General features: G+C 37.9%; 1 protein-coding gene across 6 annotated transcripts in view; it reads right to left on the bottom strand.

Moving 5' to 3' along the window:
* Positions 1-27499, bottom strand: part of EYA3 (EYA transcriptional coactivator and phosphatase 3) — a 120640-nt gene that overhangs the window by 63163 nt on the left and 29978 nt on the right. For 4 of the 6 annotated variants that reach the window (XM_023219473.2, XM_023219475.2, XM_023219478.2 and 1 more), the window contains 5 exons: positions 25501-25601; positions 13540-13583; positions 8941-9020; positions 5176-5242; positions 1870-2006 (listed from right to left, as the gene is read on the bottom strand). In XM_023219473.2, the coding sequence (XP_023075241.1) occupies positions 1870-2006; positions 5176-5242; positions 8941-9020; positions 13540-13583; positions 25501-25533 (361 nt within the window). In that variant the 5' untranslated portion in view covers positions 25534-25601. Of the gene's footprint in view, positions 1-1869; positions 2007-5175; positions 5243-8940; positions 9021-13539; positions 13584-24137; positions 24144-25500; positions 25602-27499 lie in introns of all 6 variants that reach the window. The other 2 variants (XM_023219472.2, XM_023219477.2) reach the window with 1 other exon arrangement.

The raw sequence follows: 27499 nt of genomic DNA, 5'->3' as shown, positions 1-27499 counted from the left end.
TCGGCTCACCGCAACCTCTGTCTCCCAGGTTCGAGTGATTCTCATGCCTCAGCCTCCTGAGTAGCTGGAATTACAGGTGCCTACCACCATGCCCGGCTAATTTTTTTTTTATATTTTTAACAGAGACAGGGTTTCACCATGTTGGCCAGGCTAGTCTTGAACTCCTGGTCTCAAGTGACCTGTCCAAAGCGGGCTGGGCATGGTGGCTCAGGACTGTAATCCCAGCATTTTGGCAGGCCGAGCTGGGCAGATCACTTGAGGCCAGGAGTTCGAGACCAGTTGGCCAACATGGTGAAACCTTGTCTCTACTAAAATACAAAAATTAGGCAGGCTTGGTAATGCACAGAGCGAGACTCTGTCTCGAAATAATAATAATTTAAGGGAAATACAGTGATCATTTAAAAAATTAATTATATCTAGGATCCATATGCACACAGAATTATCTTAGGTATTCCATAAATCATGCTCAGAGATATAACAGGAGTTGTATTTCATATTGAACAGCAGGAATGACCAACTGTTGTAAACAGCTTGGGCTTGCTAGTAATTCAAATCAAAACAGAAGATTTAAAAATCTATGTGAAAATAATTATAATTGCTACCCTATTATTAGTCAACTGTTGAAAAATCAGCTTTAAATAACCAAAAAGAAATCAACACAAACATATTCACAGAAGGGTCTCCTTTCAAAAGGTCCATTCAGTGTTGGCTGGTTAATCATATCATAAATACAAGATCTGAGTACGCTGGCTGGTACTAACAGGCATGGAAATATGGATGTACAAATGAGGAAACAAGAGAATTTGTTTTCCATCTCACATGAAGTTATCAACCCCACTATTATTAAACATAACTCCCAATTCTTGTTTCTAGCAGTTACCAGGAGCCAAAGAATTCTAACAAGCCTAAAAGTAAGAAGGCTGACAATATCATAAAAGAGTAGCCAAGCGGCTCAGGATAAACAGGAATGTGGAAACTAGAAGCAGGTACATTAATACATCCAGAATCTGTGTGGTGATCTGTCTGGAAAACTTTTCTAATTCATAGCTTGATTGAATAAAGTCTACAGAAATATAATTTTGTTACATATTACATATTTTTAAATAATACAGTATTCTTTTAATTTTCTGACACCCATTTCAGGAAAGCAGGGAAGGAACAATGAAGCACACTGCATTTACACACACAGAAAAATAAGCACAGATATTAAGCACCCAAAGAACCTTAAAGGGACGTCTGATAAATCATTTTAATTTATAGTTCATGTCCAAGACACCTAAAACCAATGAAAATAACTCCCTAGGCACATAAAGTTATAAGAAAATTGGGGATTTCTGGCATTCTAAAATGACTTTTTGGTTCAGCAGAACAATATCTGATCAGTTTTAGGTGGGGTTAGGGGAGAAAGGAGAGGGAGAAATTGGCCAAAAAAAAAAAAAAAAAAAAAACACACACAAAAACAAACAAACAAACAAAAAACCCCACAGAGCAAACTATGATACATATTCAGACTACCTGGTTTTAGCAAGAAATTGGCCACCTCGAAATATATTTATTATGCTTTCCTAATGATAGTACCATATTATATTGTATATAAAGTAAGTTAAATCAATAGCAAATCCTCAAAGAATTTACCAAACACTTAAAGATTCCAAACTTCAGGGTCAAGACTTAGAACATACAAAATAGCTAAATGAGTACTAAAAAACTACGATTTTTTTATTACATACATCAAACATACTGTTGCAAAGTTGCATACCCAACCACATATGTAACTAAGTGCTCTGTAAAGAATGATGCATGGCTGATCAAAGTTTCTGGGGAATAAAATCAACATTCTTAGAAATTGTTTACAATAGAGTGCCTTACCAAAAGGAGGTAGTCCATATGTTTGGGTTGCCTGAGGGTAGACAGCATAGGGTTGAGTCTGCTGCAGTGTCTGGTATTGAGTCTGCCCAGGGTAAGCAGTTTCCGAAACAGGAACTGAGAGAATATGTGCATAAGGTCTAGAAAATTTCAAGAAAACAAAAACTTTTGTGTGATTTACTTTAGTAATGAAAAATAGATAAAATAGCTACCACCACTAACGGCAAAGAATCTGCAACAAGGAGACTAATCTTCCACATAAAATGGCTCTTTTTAAAAATTTTTTATTTTTGAGACAGTCTTGCTCTGTTGCCCAGGCTGGGCATGATCAGTGCAGCCATGATCAGTGCAGTGGCATGATCTTGGCTAATTGTAGCCTCCGCCTCCCCAGTTCAAGCAATTCTTCTGTCTCAGCCTCCCAAGTACCTGGGATTGATTACAGGCACCTACCGCCACATCTGGATAATTTTTGTATTTTTAGTAGAGATGGGGTTTCATCCTTGTAGGCCAGGCTGGTCTCGAACTCTTGACCTCAAGTGATCCACCCGCCTCGGTCTCCCAAGGTGCTGGGATTACAGGGGTGAGCCATTGTGCCCGGCCTAAAATGGCTCTTATGATCAGAAAGTAGAAGCCTTTCCTCCTTTCCAGGTTCTACTATCATCAACCCAAGGAACAATTTTATGAAAAATTTAAGTTTCAAACATCCCTCCAAGTTCCAATTATCCTACAAATATTTCTAGTGTGCTACAATCATGGCCCTATGTGAGACAAAAGGATGGATTAAACTTGTTCATGCCATTAGCCTACATCTAGAATAAAATCCTAATATAATAGAAAACTAGATAGAACAAGATTGGCAATTGGTTCTCATTCTCCACTCTGCTCCTTGAACCAAACTAAAGTTCTGAGAGGGAAAGTAAGACTGGAAAAGAGGGTGAGGCTGGTGGAGAAAAGGCAAGCAAACACACCAAAAAAACGGAAGTAGAGATGGGTTCCAGTATCCTTAAATCAAGCCTACAAAACAGAACCCAGGTAAGTAACAAAGTCTGGGAAGTTCCAGACAGGACTCAATCTCCTCAATGATATTTAAGTCAGGGCATACTGCTACTAGTTGGTGCCACCGATCAGCGATAGCTAGAGATTTCAGCAGTGAAACTCCTGGGACTTTACAGTAGCTAGCAGATAATGACCATTTCATCCATGATATTGCACTGATACCAATTATTTCATGTGGTGAGTTACACTGTATATATAACATAAAAAAGAAAATGCTATTTGTACCATGGAAGCATAATAAAATATGGCGGGGGCGGCAGGGGGTGTTTTAAAGGGGAAATTTTTTTTCACCTTTAGGGGAAGAGGAAAATGAAGAAAGGCCATAAAGAAGTCATATAATAGCTGAGTAGATAAGAGGTACAGAATTGGGAGAGAAAGGGTGTTCTAGGATTCTAGGATAAGAAAAAAGTCCTGCCAGGGAACAGAGGAAGGAAAGCAAGGGCTTCAGCCTGCAAAGAGCATAGATAACTGAGGGAAGTATATTAAGAGAAGTAGTGAGAGAAAGGAAGCAAAGACCTTGAATGCTAGGCTAAAAGGCAAATCTGAAACTGAGAGCCACTGAAATTATTGAGCAAAGAGTGACAAGATCAGAGCTGTTCTTTAATAAAGATTATTTTGACAATGTTTTGTAAAATTGTTTAGAAAGGGAGGAGAAACTGGAAATAGAGATCCAGCTAAAAAAATAGTTCAGATAAGTAATAAAGAGGTCTGAATTAAGATAGATGGTATAGCTAATAAGGTATTCTGAATGTAGCAGGTATGCAAATACTTTCTGAATGAATAAATGAATTTGGAATCTGCAACATATCCACGTTTCAGTAGATTCTAAAAAACTGAATTTAAAAATGTCTATTCTTCTTAGCCAGATCTGAGTCCAGGAAATAGCTCAGGTTAGAGTTGTTACTCAGGTCTCATGGGAATGATTTAAATCTTAGTGACCTTAAATGGATTAATCTCCAGATATGGTAAAGACCATAATGCCCTTTTTCATGCAGAGTCTTTGTAGCCCAAAGCTCAAATGTGTTTTCACATTTAGTATCTAATTTCTTCATAATAATCTCAGAGAATAGGTTCAGTCATTTCACAGGAGAAAGTCACATGAAAATGATTAGCCCAAGCACACCATTAGTGTTAATACCAGATTAAAATTAGAAGAACTCATTGGGTTGACTTTTTATTTTTTAACTAATGCAAAATTCAAAAGGTAAAAATGGATATAACCAGGGAAAAGAAAGACAGTTTCCTTTTTATAACAGCCCCATAAAGTATCTCTTGCTTTTGTTACCAGTTTCTTTATGTATCCAGCAGCTGTAAGCACGTAAGAATATATCCTGGCTTAATAAATGCACTTGTATGTGTCTTTGTATGCATAGGTCCACTCTTTATTATGCACAATAGGTAGCTTGGTATACACACTGTTCTGCACCTACCCACCTTGGAGATGAGTAACTTGGCTGATATTAATGCTGATATTACCCCATGAAGGCCCAAAACATAACCTCTTAGTGACTTTCCCACCAAACCTATCTAACTTCAAGCCCAGTTCTACTCTGAGGACATTCCTCAATCAAGAAACTGAACACAGGCCAGGTGTGGTGGCTCATGCCTGTAATCCCAGCACTTTGGTAGGTAGGCAGATCACCTGAGGTCAGCCGTTTGAAAACAGCCTGGCCAACATGGTGAAACCCCATCTCTACTAAAAAATACAAAAATTAGCTGGGCATGGTGGCATGCCGATAGTTCCAGCTATTCAGGAGGCTGAGGCAGGAGAATCACTTGAACCCGGGAGGTGGAGGTTGCAGTAAGCCAAGATGGTGCCACTGCACTCCAGCCTGGATGACAGAGCCAGACTCTGTCTTCAAAAAACGAAAAAAAAAAAAAAAACACACTGAACACAGATTGGACTGAGAAATCCAGTCTTGTTTTTATTAATCTGTACGCCATATGTCAAGGTACAGGACAGAGAGAATGACCAGAGGTCAATCAATGATATGGTTAATCACTAACACTATTTTGCATGTTCAGTGCCTACTCATTTTAGAGTAAGCTTTTGTGTAAAATGATCCATTACAGGCAACTATCTACTTTTAAAAAGGATATATATTTAGAGGGAATTAAAAATTGGAATGATGATAGAATAAGAGATGTAAAAATAATTTAAATATCTATTATTTTAGAGGAAAAATAATATTAAATTTTGCAATGAATCTACAGAAAAAGCATATGCATTTTGGAAACAATTATTCAACTTACTTTGCAGAATACATCTGTGAGGTATAATCATTGGATGAGCGAGGGATGTAATCGGTGCATGTCATAACTGAAAGAAAGATAGTATCACCAGGTTAAAAAGTTAGAACATTTCGAAAATGGAATGGGAAAACTGCACATCTCACTGTATAGTCTTTCAAACTAATTAATAGAATACAGCTTGGACACCAGATAGAAAGACTATGTTGTAGAAAATATCTCACTTTTTTGTTTATACACCTGTTATAGACTTCCAGAGGCAGTAAAAAAAGAAGGGTGGGGTATGGAAAAGAGCTGAAGGTTGGTAGAGATCTCTACCTTTACCCATTACTGATCTAAAATAATAGATGAAGCAACCTCCTAAGCTCTCAGCTATGCTGATAGGCAAACTTAAAAAGCAAGCTCTATGTCTAGAAAACCACATTATTCTACTTCAGCTTATTTGTTCTTTGAGTGCTTACTATATTGAGTAAAAGCCTTAAGAATGACTTTCAGGAAAAGATTTAGGGGAAGCATCCAATCTTATTTTAAAACCACTGCTACTGCTGTGCATAATCAACAGCAGAGTAGATGCAAGTATATTTCTATACTACTATTTTTTCTGTTTTGTAGTGAAGGCTTTGATTTTGGCAAACCAGAGACAGATGTGAGGAATTGCTGTGATGCTCTGACAAACTCTCAAAGACTTTTCCAGCTATTGTCCTCTTGACCCCCATGACTTCATCTGGAATAGCTGCTATGAAGGCTTGACTCTCATGATTACTACTTCTGGTATGAACACTGTAAATATCTGATTAAAAACGAACCAATTAACTTTATGTCTAATTAGGTTCCCTGGAAGAGTGCCTGATCCAAAAAGAGAACCCTGATCAAAAGCAGATGAGGGGCCAACTCAAATGCTCAAGAGTAAGACAAATGAACACCTGTGAGTTTACTACAGAAGAGCTTGTCCAGTGCTATTGTTTGAGGTATTTAAAAATAATTATTGGAGATCACATTCATCTCTAATCATTTTGACAAAAAAGAAGGAAATGTCAATTAGATCTAAAGTTCTGACAATCCATTGCAAAGAATGTAAGGTAAGTTTATTTGAATTCTACACAATGGTTCTTCCTCAGTTGACACACACATTAAAAAACCCAAATCCTTATCTTCCTCCCATTTAATTTAATTCTGGAAGGGATCAACAACATCCTAGGAGACTGAGGTCAATTTTCACTTCTCTAGAGAATGAATGAGCCTTGATCTTGGCAGTACTTGGGAACCACAAAACAATTATAAAGAGTCAAGGTATAATATCCTACTATACTATAGGAGAATCAAGTAAGTAATACGCTGGCTTGGACTAGAATAGCAACAGTGGGGATGAGGCAAAGACTTTGAAATATATTCTGAAGGTAAAACGAACAGGACATTCTGATGGATTTGATGTAGAGAATGAGGAAAACGGGGAATACAAGATGATTCCTAGGTTTTTAGTTTGAGCAACTAGAGGGAGAGTGGTATCACTTCCTAAGATGTGCAAGTTTGGGAGAAGAGTGTATGTCATAGGGGCTAAAGGAATTGAAAGTTCTTTTTTGAACATCTTAGGTATGATTTTCCTTCCAGTAAAGATGTCAAACAGGCAGTTTGATACACAAATGAAATCACGGGAGAAGTCGGACTGGAAATATCAATATGGAATTCATTAACCATGTATAAGATATTTAAAGTAATGTAATGGGAGAATCCAGAAAGAGGAAAGATGGTAGCCTAGAACTAAGGCCTGAGGCCCACCAAAGAAGGCTGAGGCCCATCAAAGGAGAAAGGTGGGAGGAAAAGTAATGAGAGGGAGAATGGAGGAGAAATGTATTCTAGAATTTGCAACATGAAAACAACTAATGGCCTTGACGACAGCAGTTTCATTGGAAGAGTGATGATAGAAGCTAAATTTGAGAAGCTGGAAAAGTGAATAGGAGGTGAAAAAGCAAGTGAGGGCAACTCTTTCAGAAATGCTGATATGTCACTTACGTGTCCATAACTAGTAGGAGATGTGGAGCCAAGGGTGGGGGTGCAGGGGGAGCAGTGTTTATGTTTTAAAATGGCAAGATGTTTCTTTACTGACAGGAAGGATAAAAAGAGAAGACTGTGATGACATACAAGTGGTGGCAAGAAAACTACAGTACCCAAGTCCTTGGGTAAGGTAAAAATAGATAGTATATGGAACACAAATAAAAGGCTCTACATCTAACAGGAGCAAGTATACTGCTTACATCCTGACAAGAAGGAAATGGCTGGGTGTGGTGGCTCATGCCTGTAATCCCAGCACTTTGGGAGGCTGAGGCTGGCAGATCACTTGAAGTCAGGAGTTTGAGACAAGCCTGGCCAACATGGTGAAACTCTGTCTCTACTAAAAACACAAAAATTAGCTGGGCGTGATAGCACGTGCCAGTAATTCCAGCTACTTGGAAGGCTGAGTCAGGAGAATAGCTTGAATCTGGGAGTCAGAGGTTGCAGTGAGCCGAGATCTCACCATTGCATTCCAGCCTTGGCGACAAGAGTGAAACTCCATCTCAAAAATATACAAACAAACAAATAACAACAACAACAAAAAAAATACAAAAAGTAGCTGGGCATGGTGGCATGCACCTGTAATCCCAGCTACTTGGGAGGCTGAGACAGGAGAATCACTCAAACCCAGGAGGCGGAGGTTGTAGTGAGTCGAGATTGTGCCACTGCACTCCGACCTGGGCAACAAAGCAAGACTCCATCTCAAAAAACATAAAAAAAATAAAATAAAGAACAGAATGAATAGGACGACAGTCTAAAGTAAAAACACAAAGGTAAGGGAAGGTATAGATGTAGCCTTCAAATGAACCAAAGTTTTTATTTATTTTATTTTATTTTTTGTAGTGAGGAGGTCTCACTTTGTTGCCCAGGCTGATCTCAAACTCCTGGCCTCAGGTGATCCTCCTGCCTCAGACTCCCAAAGTGTTGGGATTACAGACAAGAGCCACCATGCCCAGCTGAACCAAAGTATTTGAAGGAAAAAAGGAAATTATTTAGAAGGAGCAAGAATATTCAACTTACTTCCTGACCCGGAAGTATGTAAAGTATAAGATTTTAGGGAACAGGTCTTTTTCTTGGGGATGAGTGGGATATTCAAGAAATTAGAGGAGACGTTTTATTGATTAGACTGGTTTTCCACAATATGGACAGTTTCCCACATGGACCAGAATCACCTGGCTAACCTGTCAAAACTGCAGATTCCCTATCCACATCAGATCTACTGAATGATAATCTTCAGAGGTGAAACTAGAATTCTACATTACAAACAAGTATTCCAGATGATTCTTATATAGACTAAAAGTCTGAGAACCACCAGAATAGAATCACCTTTGAGGAAATACTATATAGAACTCAAGATACACCTTTTAAAAAAAGGTACACCTTTTTAAAAAATGTACATGGGAAGTATATATGGTTAAGTATAATTGTCTCTGATTTTCTGTAAGACATTATTACCTTTAGAACACCCAATCTCAAAACGAAAATAAAATCACGGAGCGTGACTCCTTGGGTGAATGGATTCCATGGGATCTTTTCTCAGTTGCTCTGTCAATAAAGCTTAAAGGAGGGCTCAAGGATAAATACCCAGAAAAACAAGGATGGGAGAGCCTTCTGGATATTTTGGGACAAACAAGGCAATTATGAAAAACCAATTCTATAAGAAAAGCATTACTAGTTATAGGAATATCTGTTCAATCATGCACAGAATACGGTACTTACTTTCCTCTGATATGGGAAGGTTTGAAGTAAGGCTTGATGTTTCAGGCTTCTGATCACTGACATCTGGATTGCTTACTTGACTGGGAGAACCAAAACGAACACATTAGCCCCTGATTGATTTGCTGCATTGCTAAAAGTGATGAGATCAAACCCACTTCCTCCTAGGCTATACAAGTAAAAGGCAAAGTAAAGGCAGAAGTTGTAGTGATTGGAGACGGCGCTACTGCACTGCTGCCTAGGTGACACAGTGAGACTCTGTCTCAAAAATGAAACAAACAAAACTTATACGTTTGTTTCCAAGTGGGGGTTCTAAACCCTTGAGATTCATTCTACCATGTTTCTCTTCTCTCCTAGTTAAATAAAACACAAACACCTCATTTTCTATTTGTTATTATAGCCAGGACTAAGCAACATCTTTTTTTTTTTAAACTTATAAGGAAAATTAAGAGAAATTGCGAATAAGTCACATAAACTGGGAGGACAAGTCATTATGTCAGACAGTTTAATGCTGGAGAGATTCCACAGAAATTCTGGAATGAAGATTGTTCTAACTTTAATTCTTCACAATGTTCTCCCTTTTCCATCTACTTTATTTTTCATTCCTCAGTTATTATCTCCCATTATAGCACAGTGGTTAGGAGTGTTGATTCGAGAGTCAGACTGTGCAAGTTCATATTCTACTCTGCCAATAACTAGCTCTATGACCTTGGACAAGTCACTGAACTTATCTGTCCCCCCTTTCTACATCCGTCAACGAGAATAAAAATGAAACCTATTCCATAGGGCTGTTATGAGGACTATTAAGTTAATGTTTAGAGCAAAGCTAGAACATAGTAAGCACACTTTAACTGTAACTGTTATTATATTAAAACTTCTTCAAAGCCCAGGCATCATTCCTACATTCATGCACCCTAGAAAGAAACCTGCTTTGTTCTTCTACACTCTAGGGAGAGGTGGAAGACACTGTACCAGAGGCTCTATATATCTGGAAAGATAATGCTGACTAATCAAAGGTAATAGTAGTTTCTACACAGCAAAATTGCAAAAAGAAATGTTACTTATATAAAAAATACATAGCACCAAAATTTATAAAGTTCTCTTATTATTTCTGAAACTGACTTCTAATATTCAAGCCTAAGGGTTTTCTTAAAAATTGTATATATTTTTTGTTTGGTTGGTTTTTGTTTTGTTTTGCTTGAGACAGGGTCTCAATCTGTCGCCCAGGATGGAGTGCAGTTGGCTCCATCATGGCTCACTGCAGCTTTGACCTCCTGGGCTCAAGTGATCTTCCTACTTCATCCTCCTGAGTAGCTGGGACTACAGGCATGTGCCACCATGTCCAGCTAAATTTTGCAATTTTTGTAGAGATAGGGTTTCACCATATTGCCCAGACTGGTCTCAAACTCCTGGTCTCAAGCAATCCGCCCACCTCAGCATCCCAAAGTGCTGGAATTACAGACGTGAGCCACAATGTCCAGCTTTAATGGTATATTTTGAATGTTCAAATAATTTTTCCTCATTTGTAATTAATTTTAAAGCTAAATCCCCAAGTAAGTTTCATTTTTATCTTGCTACTCAAATGTTTATATTTTTGGAATAGAACTTAATATTTACATTTTTAGAATAGAACTTAAGATGTGATTATGGAAATTGAAGGGTAAGGGCAAGAAATTATATGGAGTAGTTGTGATAGTTTCCCAAACTGGGTGCTTTATTATAATTACCTAATAGTTAATAAAAATACAGACTTCTGGACCCCATCTCACACCTACTTACATAGAATTCCCAGGTGAAGGGCATAAAACCGAACCAGAACTTCACATTTCAGACATCAATAACTAGTTTGACTTCTACATGTACCTGGTTAAGTCTGGGGTTCACTGTTATACCCACTGTTGAAGACTATTTCTAGATCCTGTATCTTAGAAGCTGGTGATATTTCTATGATTCAGTATACATTGGACCAGTTCCTAAAATCCAGTGGTCCTAGAATATTATGTTATAGCAACATCCCCTACATACTCAAATGAGCATCTAGAGAATAAATAGAAACAACAGCACCAAGACAGTGAATTAACTTGTTAAATATTTAAATTATTATCCTTAGAGAAATGACATACCGCCTCAAAATATAATTATTTTCAGTCATATAAACATAAATTTTGCTTTGTATTCATTGTTAATTTTGCTTAACAATGAATACACCATGAAAAAACAATTGTTCTAAAATAAAATGACCAAAAGAACCCAACAACATACAAGTCCATAAAGTGGCATGACAAATACCTCCTTCTCATTCAACAGAATTATTAACGACACAAACAACAGATAATGGATAAACAAAATGCGGAACAGACATACAATGGAATATTATTGAGCCTTAAAAAGAGGAAATTCTGTAACATGCTACAAATGGATAAACCTTAAAGACATCATGATGATTCACAAAAAGACAAATACTGTATGATTCCATTTCTGTGAGGTACTTAAGAGTAGTCACAATCATACAGACAGAAAGTAGAATGGTGGTTGCCAGCGGCTGGAGATGGGGGAATGAAGAATATTGTTTAGTGAACATGGAATTTCAGTTTGGAAAGATGAATAAAGTTCTAGAGATGAATGGTAGTGATGGTTGCAAGACAAAGTGATTGTACTTAGTGCCACTAAATTGTACACTTAAAATGGTAAATTGTATATTGTGTGTATTTTATCATAGTAAAAAATTGCTGAAGGTAAAAGAAGAGATAATTGCAGGAAGAGATGAAGGTGATGGGTTCTTTCAAACAACTGGAGACATTAGCCTTAGATAAGAGCAAAGGAATTTCAGAGGAAAGAGAAACAATATCTAAGAGAAGCAGATTAAGTAGGCAGATTTGGTGACAGAGAAGGGAGATGTTCCTAATCTCTTTGAACTAGGGAGCAAGATCCACACCTGAGTGAATGAAAATAGCAGGAAAAGAAGGGAAAGGGGAGAGGGCAGGGGGCAAGAAGGGAGGGAATAAAGGAGTTAAGATGATTTTAGAGGTTGGGAAATCAGACATACCAGGAAGGGGGTTTAAGTGCCTGTTTTAGATCTAATCATGAATAGAAACTAAGAATAGTTTGCACAATTTTGTGTTTTTCTCTCACAATGTATGAGTGATTGGGAATAAGTATAGAATAGGTGGATAGTTGGGTTTAATCAGGGTTGTGGTTTTGCTAGGCAAGTATGACAGAAAAAAGTGAGGAAGTTACAAATGTTTGTAGGGAACTAATTACAATAGACCCTATAGTTAAGTTTCTTTTTCTTTCTTTTCTTTTTATTTAAATGAGATAGTGTCTTGCTCTGCCACTGACCCAGGATGGAGTTCAGTGGCGCAATCTTGGCTCACCACAACTTTTGGCCCCTGGGCTCAAGCAATCCTCCTGCCTCAGCCCCGAGTAGCTGGGACTAAAGGTGTGCACCACAATTCCTGGAAATTTTTTTGTGTTTTTTATAGAGATGGGGTCTTGCTAAGTTGCCCAGGCTGGTCTCAAACTACTGAACTCAAGCGATCTGCCCACCTGGACCTCCAAAAGTGGAGCCCCCACAACTGGACAGTTAAGTTTCTTTTTTTTTTTTTTTGAGACAGAGTCTTTCTTTGTCGCACAGGCTGGAGTGCAGTGGCACACTCTTAGCTCACTGTAACCTCCGCCTCATGGGTTCAAGCTATTCTGCCTCAGTCTCCCTAGTAGCTGGGATTATAGGCTTGAGCCACCACGCCCAGCTAATTTTTGTACTTTTAGTAGAGACAAGGTTCCGCTGTGTTGGCCAGGCTGGTCTCGATCTCCTGGCCTCATCGGCCTCCCAAAATGCTGGGATTATAGGCGTGAGCCACTGAGCCTGGTCAAGTTTCTTATAAGGAAGAAACTAAAGTTCTTTTTTAAGGGGTGATGGTGAAAATATGACAGATCATTTACTTGATGTTTTAAGACATCATATGGCTAGCATGGCAGTTCTAGAATAAATGAGCTGGGATGACAGTGTGTGGAGGTAAAAGTGTAGGATTCTTGAAATTAATGTGGTAGAGGTGATGATGCAGTTACTGGCTCATATGGTTGGTGCACAAACGAAAGAAGGTAAGAACTGTGGAAAACTGAAAACCATGGTATGAGGAAGCCAAACTGTGAGGTGCAAACAAGCTGCCTCTTTTCTATAAGAGGAGTGGGGTTAATGACTAAGTCATTTCATAACCATCTGGTAATTAATACCAAATCACTTGGACTTTATTTATTTTGCTTATGCTTCCTATTCTGTATACTGTACGTTTGACTGAAGAATATGGTGCTTTTCATCTTTATCATTGAGTCTCCTCTATGTAGTACAGTGCCTCATATATAACATGAGTTTGGTACATATTGTGGAATAAATAATGAATGCATACGAAAAAAATCAGCGCACATGTTTCAGGAAAAAACTATTTGGAAAAGAAATTTTAATCTTAAATCGAATAGCTTCAAAATGTAACAGCTGATGGTAAGAACCAAAAAGAGGGCGAAGCATGCCCATACACTAATCAGCATATGAAGAAAAAAAAAACCTATGAGTAGTTCATTAAAAAGAAAGCGAACTTTACATACCTTATAGTTTGTTCTCCTGATTCCTGCATCTTGGCTTTTTTCACCTGCAAAAATAAACATACAAAGGTATCAATGTACTGATCTGTTTTTTAAATCATTTAGCTACTCAAAGAACAGGCTATTAACTATTACAGGATAACTGTTTAATTTTGTTTAGTTTAGATTTAATTAACCCTTGTTATATTTTAGAGCTAGAAATGAAGTTTGTTTTTTAAATGGAGTTCTTCTTTTTAATGAAAAAAGTCTTCTTCTGATTTAAAAAAAAAACTGCTTACCAGAATATTTACTCAAGGTAGACAGAATGTTTACTAGAATAAAGTATCCAAGCTTTGATAAAAACTATTTGGTTTTATACTGTAACAGGCAAATTACATTTAAACAAACAGTGAAGATGGCAATCTAAGTATCATCTACTCATTTATTTAACAAAAATGGCTTTACACTTAAGTTAGTTTAGTGTCAAAAATTAATATGAATTATTATCAAGTTACCAGTAATTTTGAAAATACTGTTAACCCTGTATTTTTTTTTTTTTATTTTTCACATTTTCTATTTCCTTCTGGGTAGAAGTCACTTCCATTGAAACAGTGTAAGAATCCACAAATGAAAGATCAATGGTTAACACTAATGGATTTTTCTGTTTTCATATTACAGAGAATCTGATTTTAGAGCTCTCTGGTTAGAATTGGCTGTAGTAGAAACATGTCTAATATGCTTAGCCATTCAAACCACGAATATTTAAAAGTATTTCAAGCTAATAGAAGAAGGCAGAAACTCTCCTAGATAATCTGAAGCAAACGTATCAGGTGGAATCATAGATATTTAATATTACATTGAATATTTCAGACAAGATAAATAATAAATGCAAGCTCCATAAAATTTCTCATGGCCATATACTCCTCATGAGAATACACAACCATGAAATAAATAAAACCAAACATTCTTGGTTCCTTGCTTGTGGCATGTGAAAATGTGTTCCATTCAATGTTCTCTTAATTTTCATAGGTACCAAAAAGGAGAAATTAAAGAAACAAAGGCAATTTAAAAAAACATTTCTAAATTTAAAACAAAAATTACATTAAAGCATCTGAAGCAAAAACAAAAAACAAAACCTTGAGGTGGGTAAATCCTGATTAAGCATGACATTGAATCCAAAAGCCATAAAAGAGAAAATAGATATGATTACACAAAAATCATAAACTTCTATATGATAAAAGACACCATAAAACAACCAGGAGGTTGAGGGATTCCAGGATAGTATGCAGACTGTGACAAAAAAATCAAACTGTACGTCGGGCGCGGTGGCTTACGCCTGTAATCCCAGCACTTTGGGAAGCTGAGACGGGTGGATCACGAGGTCAGGAGATCGAGACCATCCTGGCTAACACGGTGAAACCCCGTCTCTACTAAAAAATACAAAAAACTAGCCGGGTGCAGTGGCAGGCGCCTGTAGTCCGAGCTACACGGCAGGCTGAGGCAGGAGAATGGCGTGAACCCGGGAGACGGAGCTTGCAGTGCGTGGAGATCGCACCACTGCACTCCAGCCTGGGTGACAGAGCAAGACTCCATCTCAAAAAAAAAAAAAAAATCTAACTGTATTACCAATGTATATGACAATCTCACTGAAAGAGGGGAGGGAAATATGTTCTGACCTAGATAATATAGGAAAATAGTGTTTTGCCTGGAAACTATAAGGCTAAAGACAAGAAAAATTCAACTATCTAGTTTATCTGCCTGCCATAATTTCACAAATGACAAAATATAGCCTCTTTTTGTAAAACATTCTGCCCTTCCTACCTAAAGATGATAGTAGTTACATATGGTCAGATAATAATGTATTCTTCCAATAGCGGAGATGAATTTACGCTTAGTTCATCCAAAGACTCTCTGCTATCAAAGAAATGTAATTATGAGCTGGTTGGCTAAGTAACTGAAACAGTCTATACTCTTCAAATGGTAATTTAAACAGAGGAAATTAGTGCACTGAGGAGTCTAATTTATCATAGTCTTCATTTATTAGAGGTACAGAGCAACAAATTCAGCTTATCACCTCCAAAAGAAAAAAGGAAAAAAATAAAAAAGGTCCTGGAGCAACATTTTTAAATTTACTTATTATTATTATTATTTTTATTTTATTTTATTTTGAGACAAGGTCTTATTCTGTCACCCATGCTGGAGTGCCATGGCATAATTTCAGCTCACTGCAACCTCTGCCTCCTGGGTTCAAGCAGTTCTTGTGCCTCAGCCTCTCGAGTAGCAGGGACCACGGGTGCACACCACCATGCCCAGCTAATTTTGCTAACTTTTCTATTTTTAGTAGAGACGGGTTTTTGCCATGTTGGCCAGGATGGTTTTGAACTCCCGGCCTCAAGTGATCCGCCCACCTTGGTCTCCCAAAGTGCTCGGATTATAGGCATGAGCCACTGCGCCTGGCCAAAAATGTATTTACTTTCAAGGAAGAACTATGCTTCTTTACACCCCTTCACTTTTAATTTTTTTCAGTGCCAACCCAGTGCAGAGTACATATTCATAAATAGAAAGGGAGAAAATGTATCTAAAGTCATATCTACCAAGCAGAAAAGTCTGGGGAAGGAAAAGGTGTTACAACTTTTTTTTTTTTTTTTTTACCTCATATGGCCCATTGTTTGTCTTGATTTGAGCAATTATGTCCCCCTCTAAGGCAGGGATAGGAAGCATGTACTAACCAGGCAGTAGAGGCAAGTAAATTTACTAAAGACAGATTTTACTCAATTATAGAAGTGTCAGTTCAAACAACACAAGCCAGAAACTGACAGAAAATGATTCCTAGTTCTTAAGAGAAATAGCAAAGATTGAGCAACAATTTTCTGGAGAGTTTACAGAGTAATAGAGTACTTGCAATAATGAATACTGAAAACTACACAGCAAAGTAAGCAAAGATTCAAGTAGCAAGCGGTCCTATAGGCAACAATTTTCATTAACAAAACCAGTATAGATTATACAAGCAACTGGTATCCAAGGAATTAGGGCCATATCAGGACAGTAGGAGGAGGACAGTAATACAAGCTGCCAGTGAGGAAGAAAGCAATAAAGCTGAAAAAGCTCTAGTAGGGTTAAAAGTGAAAAAATCTGAATCTCTTTTTATATGACATGATTTTGTATACAGAAATCCTAACAAATCCATTAAGAAACCACTAGAACTGATAAACAAGTTCAGCAAGGCAGCAAAATACAAGACAAACATACAAAAATCAATTATATTTCTATATAACTTGCAATGAACAATTCAAAAATGACAAAGAAAATCCATTCACAATAGCATCAAAAGGAATAAAATACGTAGGAATATGGCCGGGTCCAGAGGCTCACACTTTTAATCCCAGCACTTTGGGAGGTCGAGGCAGGTGGATCACCTGAGGTCGGGAGTCCAAGACCAGGCTGGCCAACATGGTGAAACACTGTCTCTACTAAAAATACAAAAATTAGCTGAGTGTGGTGCTGCACACCTGCAATCCCAGCTACTCAGGAGGCTGAGGCAGGAGAATCGCCTGAACCTGGAAGGTGGAGGTTGCAGTGAGCTGAGATTGCACCACTGCACTCCAGCCTAGGTGACAAGGCGAGACTTCGTCTTAAAAAAAAAAACAGGCCGGGCGTGGTGGCTCAAGCCTGTAATCCCAGCACTTTGGGAGGCCGAGACGGGTGGATCACGAGGTCAGGAGATCGAGACCATCCTGGTCTACACGGTGAAACCCCATCTCTACTAAAAATACCAAAAACTAGCTGGGCGAGGTGGCGGGCGCCTGTAGTCCCAGCTACTCGGGAGGCTGAGGCAGGAGAATGGCGTGAACCCGGGAGGCGGAGCTTGTAGTGAGCCGAGATCGCGCCACTGCACTCCAGCCTGGGCGACAGAGCGAGACTCCGTCTCAAAAAAAAAAAAACACTTAGGAATAAACCTAATAGAAGAAAAAGTACATGTTAAAAGAAATTTAAGAATTAAATAAATGCCAATCATCCCACATCCAGGGACAGAAGAATTCATCTTGAAAAGATGGTAATACTCCCCAAATTGGTCTACAGTCAATCCAATCAAAATCCCAGCTGGCTGCATTCAAGAAATTCATAGACTGATCCTAAATTTCATATGGAAATGAAAGTGACCCAGAATAGCTAAAACAATCTTGAAAAAAAAAAAAAAAAAAAGAACAAAGTTAAAGTACTCACATTTTTCCATTTCTTTTTTCTTTTTATTTTTCAAGACAAGAGTCTCACTCTGTCACCCAGGCTGGAGTGCAGTGGCGTGATCTCGGCTCACTGCAACCTCCACCTCCTGGGTTCAAGCATTTCTCACGCCTTGGCCTCCCAAGTAGCTGAGACCACAGTTGCGTGCCACCATGTCTGGCTAATTTTTTTGTACGTTTAATGGAGATGGGATTTCACCATGTTGGCCAGGCAGGTCTCAGACCTCAGGTGATTTGCCCACGTCGGCCTCCCAAATTGCTGGGATTACAGGTGTGAGCCAGTGTGCCCGGCCCCATTTTTCAATTTCAAAACTTACTATAAAGCTCAAGTAATCAAGACGTTGTGGTACTGGCATTAGGATGGATATATGGATCACTAGAACAGAATTGAGAGTCCTGAAATAGACGTCTACATTTATTGGGTCAACTGATTTTCAACAAGGGTATCACATTTACAGTCAAATTATTTTCAACAAAAGTGCCACGACAATTCAACAAATAAAGTTGAACTTGTACCTCAAGCCACATGCAAAAATAAACTCAAAATGGATCAAAGCACTAAATGTAAAAGCTAAAGCAATAAAATTCTTAGGAGAATATGGATGCTCTCATCACTTGTAAAAATATAGGCTGGAGGCAGTGGCTCACACCTGTAATCCCAACACTTTGGGGGGCTGAGGCAGGTGGATCATAAGGTCAGGAGTTCAAGACCAGCCTGGCCAAGAGGGTGAAACCCTGTCTCTACTAAAAATACAAAAATTAGCCAGGTGTGATGGCAGGTGCCTGTGATCCCAGCTACTCGGGAGGCTGAGGTAGGTAACTGCTTGAATGTGGGAGGTGGAGGTTGCAGTGAGCCGAGATTACAACACTGCACTCCAGCCTGGGCGACAGAGTGAGACTTCATCTCAAAAAAAAAAAAATATATATATATACACACACACACACACACACACACACACACACACACACATATACACAAATAAAAATCTTCACGACCTGGATTAAACAATTTCTTAGATATGATAAACAAAAGAAAAAATAAAAATGATTTCCTTAGAATGAAAAACTTTTATGCTTCAGCTGGGCATGGTGGCTCACACACTTTGGGAGGCAGAGGTAAACAGATTACTTGAGCCCAGGAGTTCAAGACCAGCTTGGGCAACATAGTAAAAACCCCATCTCCACAAAAAGTACAAAAAAATTAGCTAGGTTTGGCAGCATGCACTTGTAGTCTCAGCTACCCAGGAGGCTGAGGTGGAAGGATCACTTGAGCCTGGGAGGTCAAGGCTACAGTGAGCCATAATTGCGCCACTGCACTCCTGCCTGGGCGGCAGAGTGAGACTCTGTCTTAAACAAAAAAACCTTTTACACTTCAAAGAACAGTATCAAGAAAACGATAACCCACAGAATGGAAGATAAATTTTGCAGATCGTATCTCTCATAAGGGACTAGAATATATAAGGGACCAGAATACATAAAGAAGATAACTCAATTTAGAAATAGGCAAAAGATCTGAATAGACATTTCTTCAAAGATGTACAAATGACCAATAAGCACATGAAAAGGTGCTCAACATTATTAGTCATAAGAGAAATGCAAATCAAAACTACACTGAGATGCTACTTCCACCCAGATGGCTATAACAAAAAAGCTGAACAGTAACAAGTGTTGACAAGGACGCACAGAAACTGGAACTCTCACTACACTGCTGGTGGAAATGTAAAATAGTGCAGCTGCTTTGAAAAACAATCTTGCAGTTCCTCAAAAGGTCAAACAAAGAGTTATCATATGACTCGGCAATTCCACTCCTCACTATATAAATGTCCCCACAAAACTTTTATATGAATGTTCGTAACAGCAAAAAAGTAGAAACAACCCCAGTGTCTATCAACTGATTAACAGATCAATAAAATGTAGTAGTATATCTATATAATGAAATACGGGGCAATAAAAGGGAATTAAGTACTGATACACGTTGTAACATGGATGAACTTTAAAAACATTACGTTAAGTAAAAGAAACCAGTCACAAAAGACCATGGTTTGTATAACTCCAATTTTTTGTTTGTTTTGTTTTGGAGACAGGGTTTTACTCTGTCGCCCAGGCTGGAGTGCACTGGCTTGATTTCGGCTCACTGCAGCCTCAACCTCCCCGGCTCAAGCGATCCTTCCACCTCACCCTCCCGAGTAGCTGGGACTACAGGCATGCACCACCACACCTGGCTAATTTTTCTGTATTGTTTTTGGACAGATGGGGTTTCACCATGTTGTCTAGGCTGGTCTCAAATTCCTGAGTTCAATGGATCCACTTGCTTCAGCCTCCCAAAGTGCTGGGATTACAGGTGTGAGCCACCATGTCTGACTGTAGAATTCAATTTATATGAAATATCTACAAATTGGTAAATCTATAGACACAAAGTAAATTAATGGTTGCCTACAGCTGTGGAAGATAAACTGGGGGATGACTGCTAATGGGTATGGAGTTTCTTTTTGGAGTGAAGAAAATGTTCTGCCTGGGCATGGTGGCTCACCTCTATAATCTCAGCACTTTCGGAAAGCCAAGGTCGGAGGATCACTTAAGGTCAGGAGTCTGAGACCAGCTGGGCAACAGAGCAAGACGCCATCTCGACAAAAAATTTAAAAAACAGTTGGGTGTGGTGGCTCACACCTATAATCCTAGGTACTCAGGAGGCTGAGATGGGAGGATTGTTTGAGCCCAGGAGTTCAAGGATGCAGTGAGCCACGATTGTGCCACTGTACTCCAGTCTGGGTGACAAAATAAGACCCTGTCTCAAAAAATAAAAAAAAAGAAAAAGAAAAAAGAAAGAAAAAAGGAAGATGCCCTAAAATTTATTCTGGTAATGGTTACAAACCTATTTTAGAATAGACTAAAAACTATTGCACTGTATACGCTAAAAGGGTGAATTGTAGGATATGTAAATTACATATCAATAAAGCTGGTATCTTAAAAAATGATGTAATCCTATGGGCATATAATGGCTAATGATAACACAGAAAGAAAGAAGCACTGGCAAATTCATAAATCAGCGTTCTATTTTTGCTTCTGCTACAATGTATAATCACACTTTAAATATAACACAGCAAGGAAACAAAAAACCCAGTATACAAACTCAGAATATACAGGCTTCAGGCTAAGTTCTGACAGTTAATTCACTGCATGTCTTCTCTGTATCTGTTTCTTCATCTGTAAAAAAAAGATACAACTACCTACTTCACAGGGCTCATGTTCCAACAGCAGGAAACAGCAGGACTAACAGTACAAGGATGCTGGTTGAATAAAACTTAAGGATGTGTACTGTTAACATAATATGTAAAGATGAAATTTAAAGACGAGGCCGGGCGTGGTGGCTCAAGCCTGTAATCCCAGCACTTGGGGAGGCCGAGACGGGCCGATCACGAGGTCCGGAGATCGAGACCATCCTGGCTAACACAGTGAAACCCCGTCTCTACTAAAAAAAAAAAAAGAAATTTAAAGACGAAAAGAGTGAGCTGCTTATGAAAAACAAAGTGCTATGTAATTGTTAAATTTTAGTGTTATTACCATAGACAGCAAGAACAAAGTTGAATCCCAGAAATTTCAAGACAGGCTTAAGAAATAGGACTCTCTAGTTAAGAAAATTGTATTAAGCATCTCAAATGTCATTCTGAAATTACTCTGTGATGACTTACAAGTAATGACTCTGAAGGTTTAAACAAGAGGCAAAAGTATGCTAGTGCTAGGTAAGTTGTAATCTTGGCAATAATAAATACAATGGTCGGGTAAGTCTTCATGGAGACTATAAAAAGGATGTTTATGTCAAGATTTATCCAACACTGTCCTGCAAAGAGAAGGACATTGTTCTGTTTACTAAAAAGTCATATTCCATATCCTAGGGGGTAAAGGATTTGATCACAACCTAGATGAAATTTCACACAAAAAACAATTTAATGCTATTTTCATTGACCGTGCTTACTAATAGCTATCTAATTATTAATTTGACTTCAAGAACTTAACATAAGGAAAGCAGGACCTAGAGAGGGAGGTAAGCATTCCAAATTATTAGAGAGGTAAATATTTACAGCAGCGACAACTTCCTATTCTACCACTGCATGTCAGGTGTGACTGGTAATGGAGGCAAAAAATCTTTTTGTCTTCTCTATCAAGAAGAGTAATCTACAAACTGTAAATGATAGCATACCTAAATTTTTCAAAAAGAGTTTATTCCCATATTTATAAGCAAGCACCTCAATATTTTAAATAAGTTCGAACCCTCCAGATTCATAGAAGCTTTATCCCATAGACCTGTAACTTACAAACATGATTGCTAAACCAGTGTTTATCATCTCTGAAAAATCACAGAGAATTAGAGAGGTGCTTGAAACTCCTGGACTTTGGGTCCAGGAGTTCAAGACCAGCCTAGGCAACAGGGCAAAACCCCATGTCTACTAAAAATACAAACAAATTAGTTGGGTGTGCTGGTAGTCCCCGCTACTTGGGAGGCTGAGGTGGGAGGATTGCTTCAGCCTGGGAGGCAGAGGCTGCATTGAGCCAAGATGGCACCACTGCATTCCAGTCTGGGCGACAGGGCGAAACCCTGTCTCAAACAAAACAAAACGAAAAGAAATGTTTCACTGCTTGGTTTGTTTGTTTTAATTTAAAGGTGATGGCAGAGAGGAATTAGGTGCCAGAAACTATAAACTAGTGCTAATTCAATGCTGATTTGATGACAGTGTTCTAAAACAGATTATTGAACAGACCTCTGTAGATACCTAGAAAGGATATGACAATCACCTGGAGCTATTTTTTCTAAGAACACTCAACATTTTTATTGATAGCTTAAAGATTTAGGCTATAAATAGGTAAAGTATATGACAGAAAGCTGGAAAGAATAAGATTTTTAATTAAGGTATCAAAGGGTGATAATGTTACTTCTTCAGGGACTCTCAGTGTGTAAACTGTAGCATGAAGTATTTCTTATTCTCAATCCACTGCTGTTCTTTATACTCTATTCTCTAAGTAGAGGCTGTACAATAATCAGTCAAAAGGATTCCTTCATCTGTGGATGAGATTCTTGCATTTTTGGAAGGTGATTTATAGTAATATAACACAGTTATTTACAACTCAGTTGAGGATTGATAAGCAATAAAGGGAAAGTGAAAGAATCTGAAGTCAAAATTTACTGCATTGTGAGTTAGCTAAACAAAATCTTTTTTTTTGTTTTTGTTTTTTTTTTGAGACGGAGCCTCACTCACTCTGTTGTCCAGGCTGGAGTGCACTGGCACAATCTCGGCTCACTGTAACCTCCACCTCCTGGGTTCAAGCAATTCTCCTGCCTCAGCTTCCCAAATAGCTGGGATTACAGGCATGCACCACCACACCTGCCTAATTTTTGTATTTTTAGTAGAGATAGGGTCTCCCCATGTTGGCCAGGCTGGTCTCAAATTCCTGGCCTCAAGTGATCCACCCACCTCCGCCACCCAAAGTGCTGGGATTACAGGCATGAGTCACTGTGCCCAGCCGATCTGAACAAAATCTTGAGGTAGAGCAAGCAATTAGTGGAGAAATAAGAGAAGGGATAATTCAATAAGGAAAAGTCAAGAAGAGACAATGGGATTAAAATAACTTCAATAATAATGACCATCAGTAACATCTCCAGGGTTAAAAATACTGGCTTTATTTATCACCAACTTGGGATGGGACCATTCTTTCCACTCATATTTTAGATCTCCACTACAGCCTGTGAAAAGTTGTTTTTTTACCTCAAAGTGTGTCATTACTCTTTCTGTTCTATTTTAAACATTAATAAGTGTCGTGTTTTTAGATTCTGTATTTGTCTGTTTGACGTCCATTAATCACAGAGCCAAACTCAAGACCAAAGTTGTATTCTATCTCCCCTGAGATCTGGTGCCCATGCTCTGAACCACCTCCTTTATCTACCTCTCACACACTAAGCCCCTATTCCTCCTGCCCTAAATCATAAATCAACCCAGGACAAAGTACCACCAGATAACCAGGGACAGCCCATAGGCCACAAAGCCTGAAAATATTATTTAAACTAGTCAACCCTAAGCTGTTTACCCTGCCTACCTTGCTTTTCCTGTGGAAACCTCAATAAGTCTGTGGCCCGTGCGTTCCTCTCACTTTTTTCTGCCTCCTGACCAACAGTGGTACTTCCCCCATGTGGCATGCTATGCCTCTTGTTTCAAGGGGAACTATGAGTAAACACTCAACTTTTCTTTCAATGGCACTGACCTCTCCATGTCGTCATTCAATCACCTTTTTATATTAAGATCTGGGCACAAATCAATAAGGAAATAATGCCCTGTGACAACCATTTATAGTCAGCAGAAATTTTGGTTTTAAAGTGCTTCAATTTCTTACCTTTCTCTGAAGTAATAATCAGGTTTTGCACATCATGTTACAGAAGTTCAACAGAATGACAAGGAAATGAAGCAAGGCAGAAGAGATAGATGATTGTCAGCAGGTCAGCCTCACAATTCTCATTACCTTAAATAGGTAAGGAGTAACTAACAATATCCGTATTTCAACAGTATGTCAACACTTACATAAGTCTTTTGAAAATATGACTAGACCTTTGTCTTACCACATTGAAAATTCAATGGCATAATTTCCCCTGGTACATTTAGTATCTACAGTTCAGCTATCTGTTCCAAAAGTGTAAATCCTAAACACACTGCTCAAGATAATTTTTAACCCTACCATTTCCCTGATAATTAAAGTCCCACAAGGAATAGGGGATCACATCTCAAATGTTTCAAAAGGTCTTTTTACCAGTTGCTAATGCCTTCCTAGTTTTATACTTACCTCAACTGAGGGGGCTAAAATAATAATGACAAAGCAATCATCAATATGCATTTCTCAATATAAAGAAAAATATTAAAAATATATTAAAGGACTTTATCATTTAAATGGGAGCTAATACACCTAAAGAATACAACTAGAACATGAAAAACATATCCTATTATTTGCTTTCAAAATTCAAATTTTTCTAGGTTAAATTTTCATAAAGTAAACAGGTACCATGCTGTATCCTCTCTTAATATGAAATGCAAGAGGCCCACTCAGGATAGCAAATTGAATCAGTATTTACCAAACTTCAGAAAAAGAAACTAAAGACAAAAGGAAAAGACCCTCTAGCATACAAGTTATCTTAAAAGAATGACACTATTGCTTTTGTTTTTTAAATATTAAGGGCCAAAAACCAAAAAGAAGATAAACCCATATCATCTGGGGACATTTAAAATTATTTTATTATGTTAAATATTTAAAAGAAATTAAGAATTCAATATAGTCTCTATGGTTTTATCTGTTTTCAAGAATTAGCTAGTGGTCAAATTATACCTTCCTCACTACTACTACTTTTTAAAAAATTAACTCTCTTAGGGAAATTTAGGTAAAAACAAAACTAAATTTTCTGGTAGAAATGGTGATATACTGTCAGATCAGTAAAGAGATGTCTTATTTTCTAAAAACTGTAACACTAGCCACTTATTTTTTTAAATGACATTTCTAAATACAATATTCATTTTGTAATGCTAAATTTTCCTTAGACTCCTTAGAATTAAGTTGGAAAAATACAACATTGTTTTCTTAAAAGGAAACAATTAAGGAATCTTTTCCTTATTTTTATTTCTAATTTGGAATCTATAACTGAATAATAATTAAAATACCTTAAGATTAGCTCTTCCATAATCAACTTTAAACTGTTAAAGGAAATACTTACTGGTTGCTCTGGTAAATCTTGCTCTTCTTCCATGAGGACCAGTATTTCTTTATTATGCTTATGTGACTGGATTACAAGTCTCTCTCAGCAGTTTTCACAATCTGTTTTTAAAAAGGAGGATTCAAAGCTTTATATACTCTTAAAGTATTACTATTGAGGCCATCAGATAATAATTTTTTAGTATTTTGCTACCCCAAGCTTTCTACGTGAGTTCCAATCACAAAATCTCAAACCTGCACGTGGCTCTTCAAAAATGACATGCTACACCAAATCAAGAGAGGTGTACACAATGACTTTTATAATACCTTGCAAAAGTCAACACGTGGAACCACTTCTGCTGGTTACTATGGTGCCTAATGCATTAAACATCTTACAATGAAAGCCATGTGCAGATAATAAAATAATTTTTTAAGGATTAGAGTTACATTAAAAATGATAGAGACTGGCATAGCAAGTCAGCAAGTTATGATAACATCTAACCTGCTTTAATGTGGAGCATTTACATAACTGTTAACACAGACACACAGAATCACTTTAAATAGGACAAACCAGAATATCAATTAAATGCATTTACAACCAACTATCTGTCTATATGTCATCAATTTAAAGGAAAACTCAATTCTTCTGCATCTCAATAATAAAAATAAGTATAGTGAAACCTTGACTTTTAGAACTAAAGAAAATAATCATTCAAAGATAGGACCTAATTTAATTCTGAAATAATGAGCTTCTACTAACTGTACTGTCCAGTCAATTATTTAAGCAAAATCTTTACGTTCTCAGAACCTGCTTTCTCTGTCCTGATTTTCAAACAAAAAAGGAAAAATAGGATTCTAAGTCCACCTTACTATGTCCTACTGACAGCAGACAAAGAGACAAAAATTAGAAAGCTGCATACATTATAAAAATGAAATACTCCATTTCTGTCTAACAAAAGTGAAACCAGCACTTCTCCCAAAAGATGTGATTGCTTGTACATTTAATTAAAGTCACAGCTGTTTTTAGTTTTTCTACCAACCACTGTACCTAACTCACATACAAAGCTAAAGTATATAATCTTATTACAGAAGTCCTGAAAATAGACAAATACAAGAAAACAAAAAATTTGTTATGCCAGTATACCACCACTCTACTTCTATTACTCCATCATGTTGCAATACAACACAACTTTATTGTAAGCCACACTCTAGAATGTGAAAAGGAGAGAAAACACACATACGGTTACAATTAGATGCAAAGTTGTCCAACTCTAATACAGCTTTATTCCCTACCCCAATTTAGAATATCAAAAGAAAAAAGTTTAAAGTCAGAAGCACTTGATGCTCAATGCACTCACGTGTAGCTCATACACAGAGCCTCAAAAGCTAAGTTCTCCAGCTACATGACGCAGATAACTAGTGATACAGAATTACAGAGTGCAATAAGTAAAGCTCATAGGAGCTATCTTCCCTGCACTTGTTTTGCTCAGCTTAGAACAGCACAATCCATGTGACTTAAAACTTGATTCACAACTATGAAAGATCAAACATTTTTTGTTTTACTAGTTTGTGTCTTAGTTTCAAATTGAAATATCTTTTCTTTAAGGGACAATCCTTTACATTTTATACTGTCTAAATGTACATTATGTACATATATTATTTCATCCCATTAGAAACAACAAAATAGGACCAAATCATTAGGGAAATGGAATACCCTCAATACTTCATTTGTTGAATTTCTTTTTTTTTTTTTTTTTTTTTTTTTTGAGGCGGAGTCTCGCTCTGTCGCCCGGACTGGAGTGCAGTGGCCGGATCTCAGCTCACTGCAAGCTCTGCCTCCCGGGTTTATGCCATTCTCCTGCCTCAGCCTCCGGAGTAGCTGGGACTACAGGCGCCCGCCACCTCGCCCGGCTAGTTTTTTTGTATTTTTTTAGTAGAGACGGGGTTTCACCGTGTTAGCCAGGATGGTCTCGATCTCCTGACCTCGTGATCCACCCGTCTCGGCCTCCCAAAGTGCTGGG

Source organism: Piliocolobus tephrosceles, chromosome 1 (assembly GCF_002776525.5).
Source record: "Piliocolobus tephrosceles isolate RC106 chromosome 1, ASM277652v3, whole genome shotgun sequence".
Classification (NCBI taxonomy): Eukaryota; Metazoa; Chordata; class Mammalia; order Primates; family Cercopithecidae; genus Piliocolobus; species Piliocolobus tephrosceles.
This window is presented reverse-complemented; position numbering and strand designations above follow the sequence as displayed.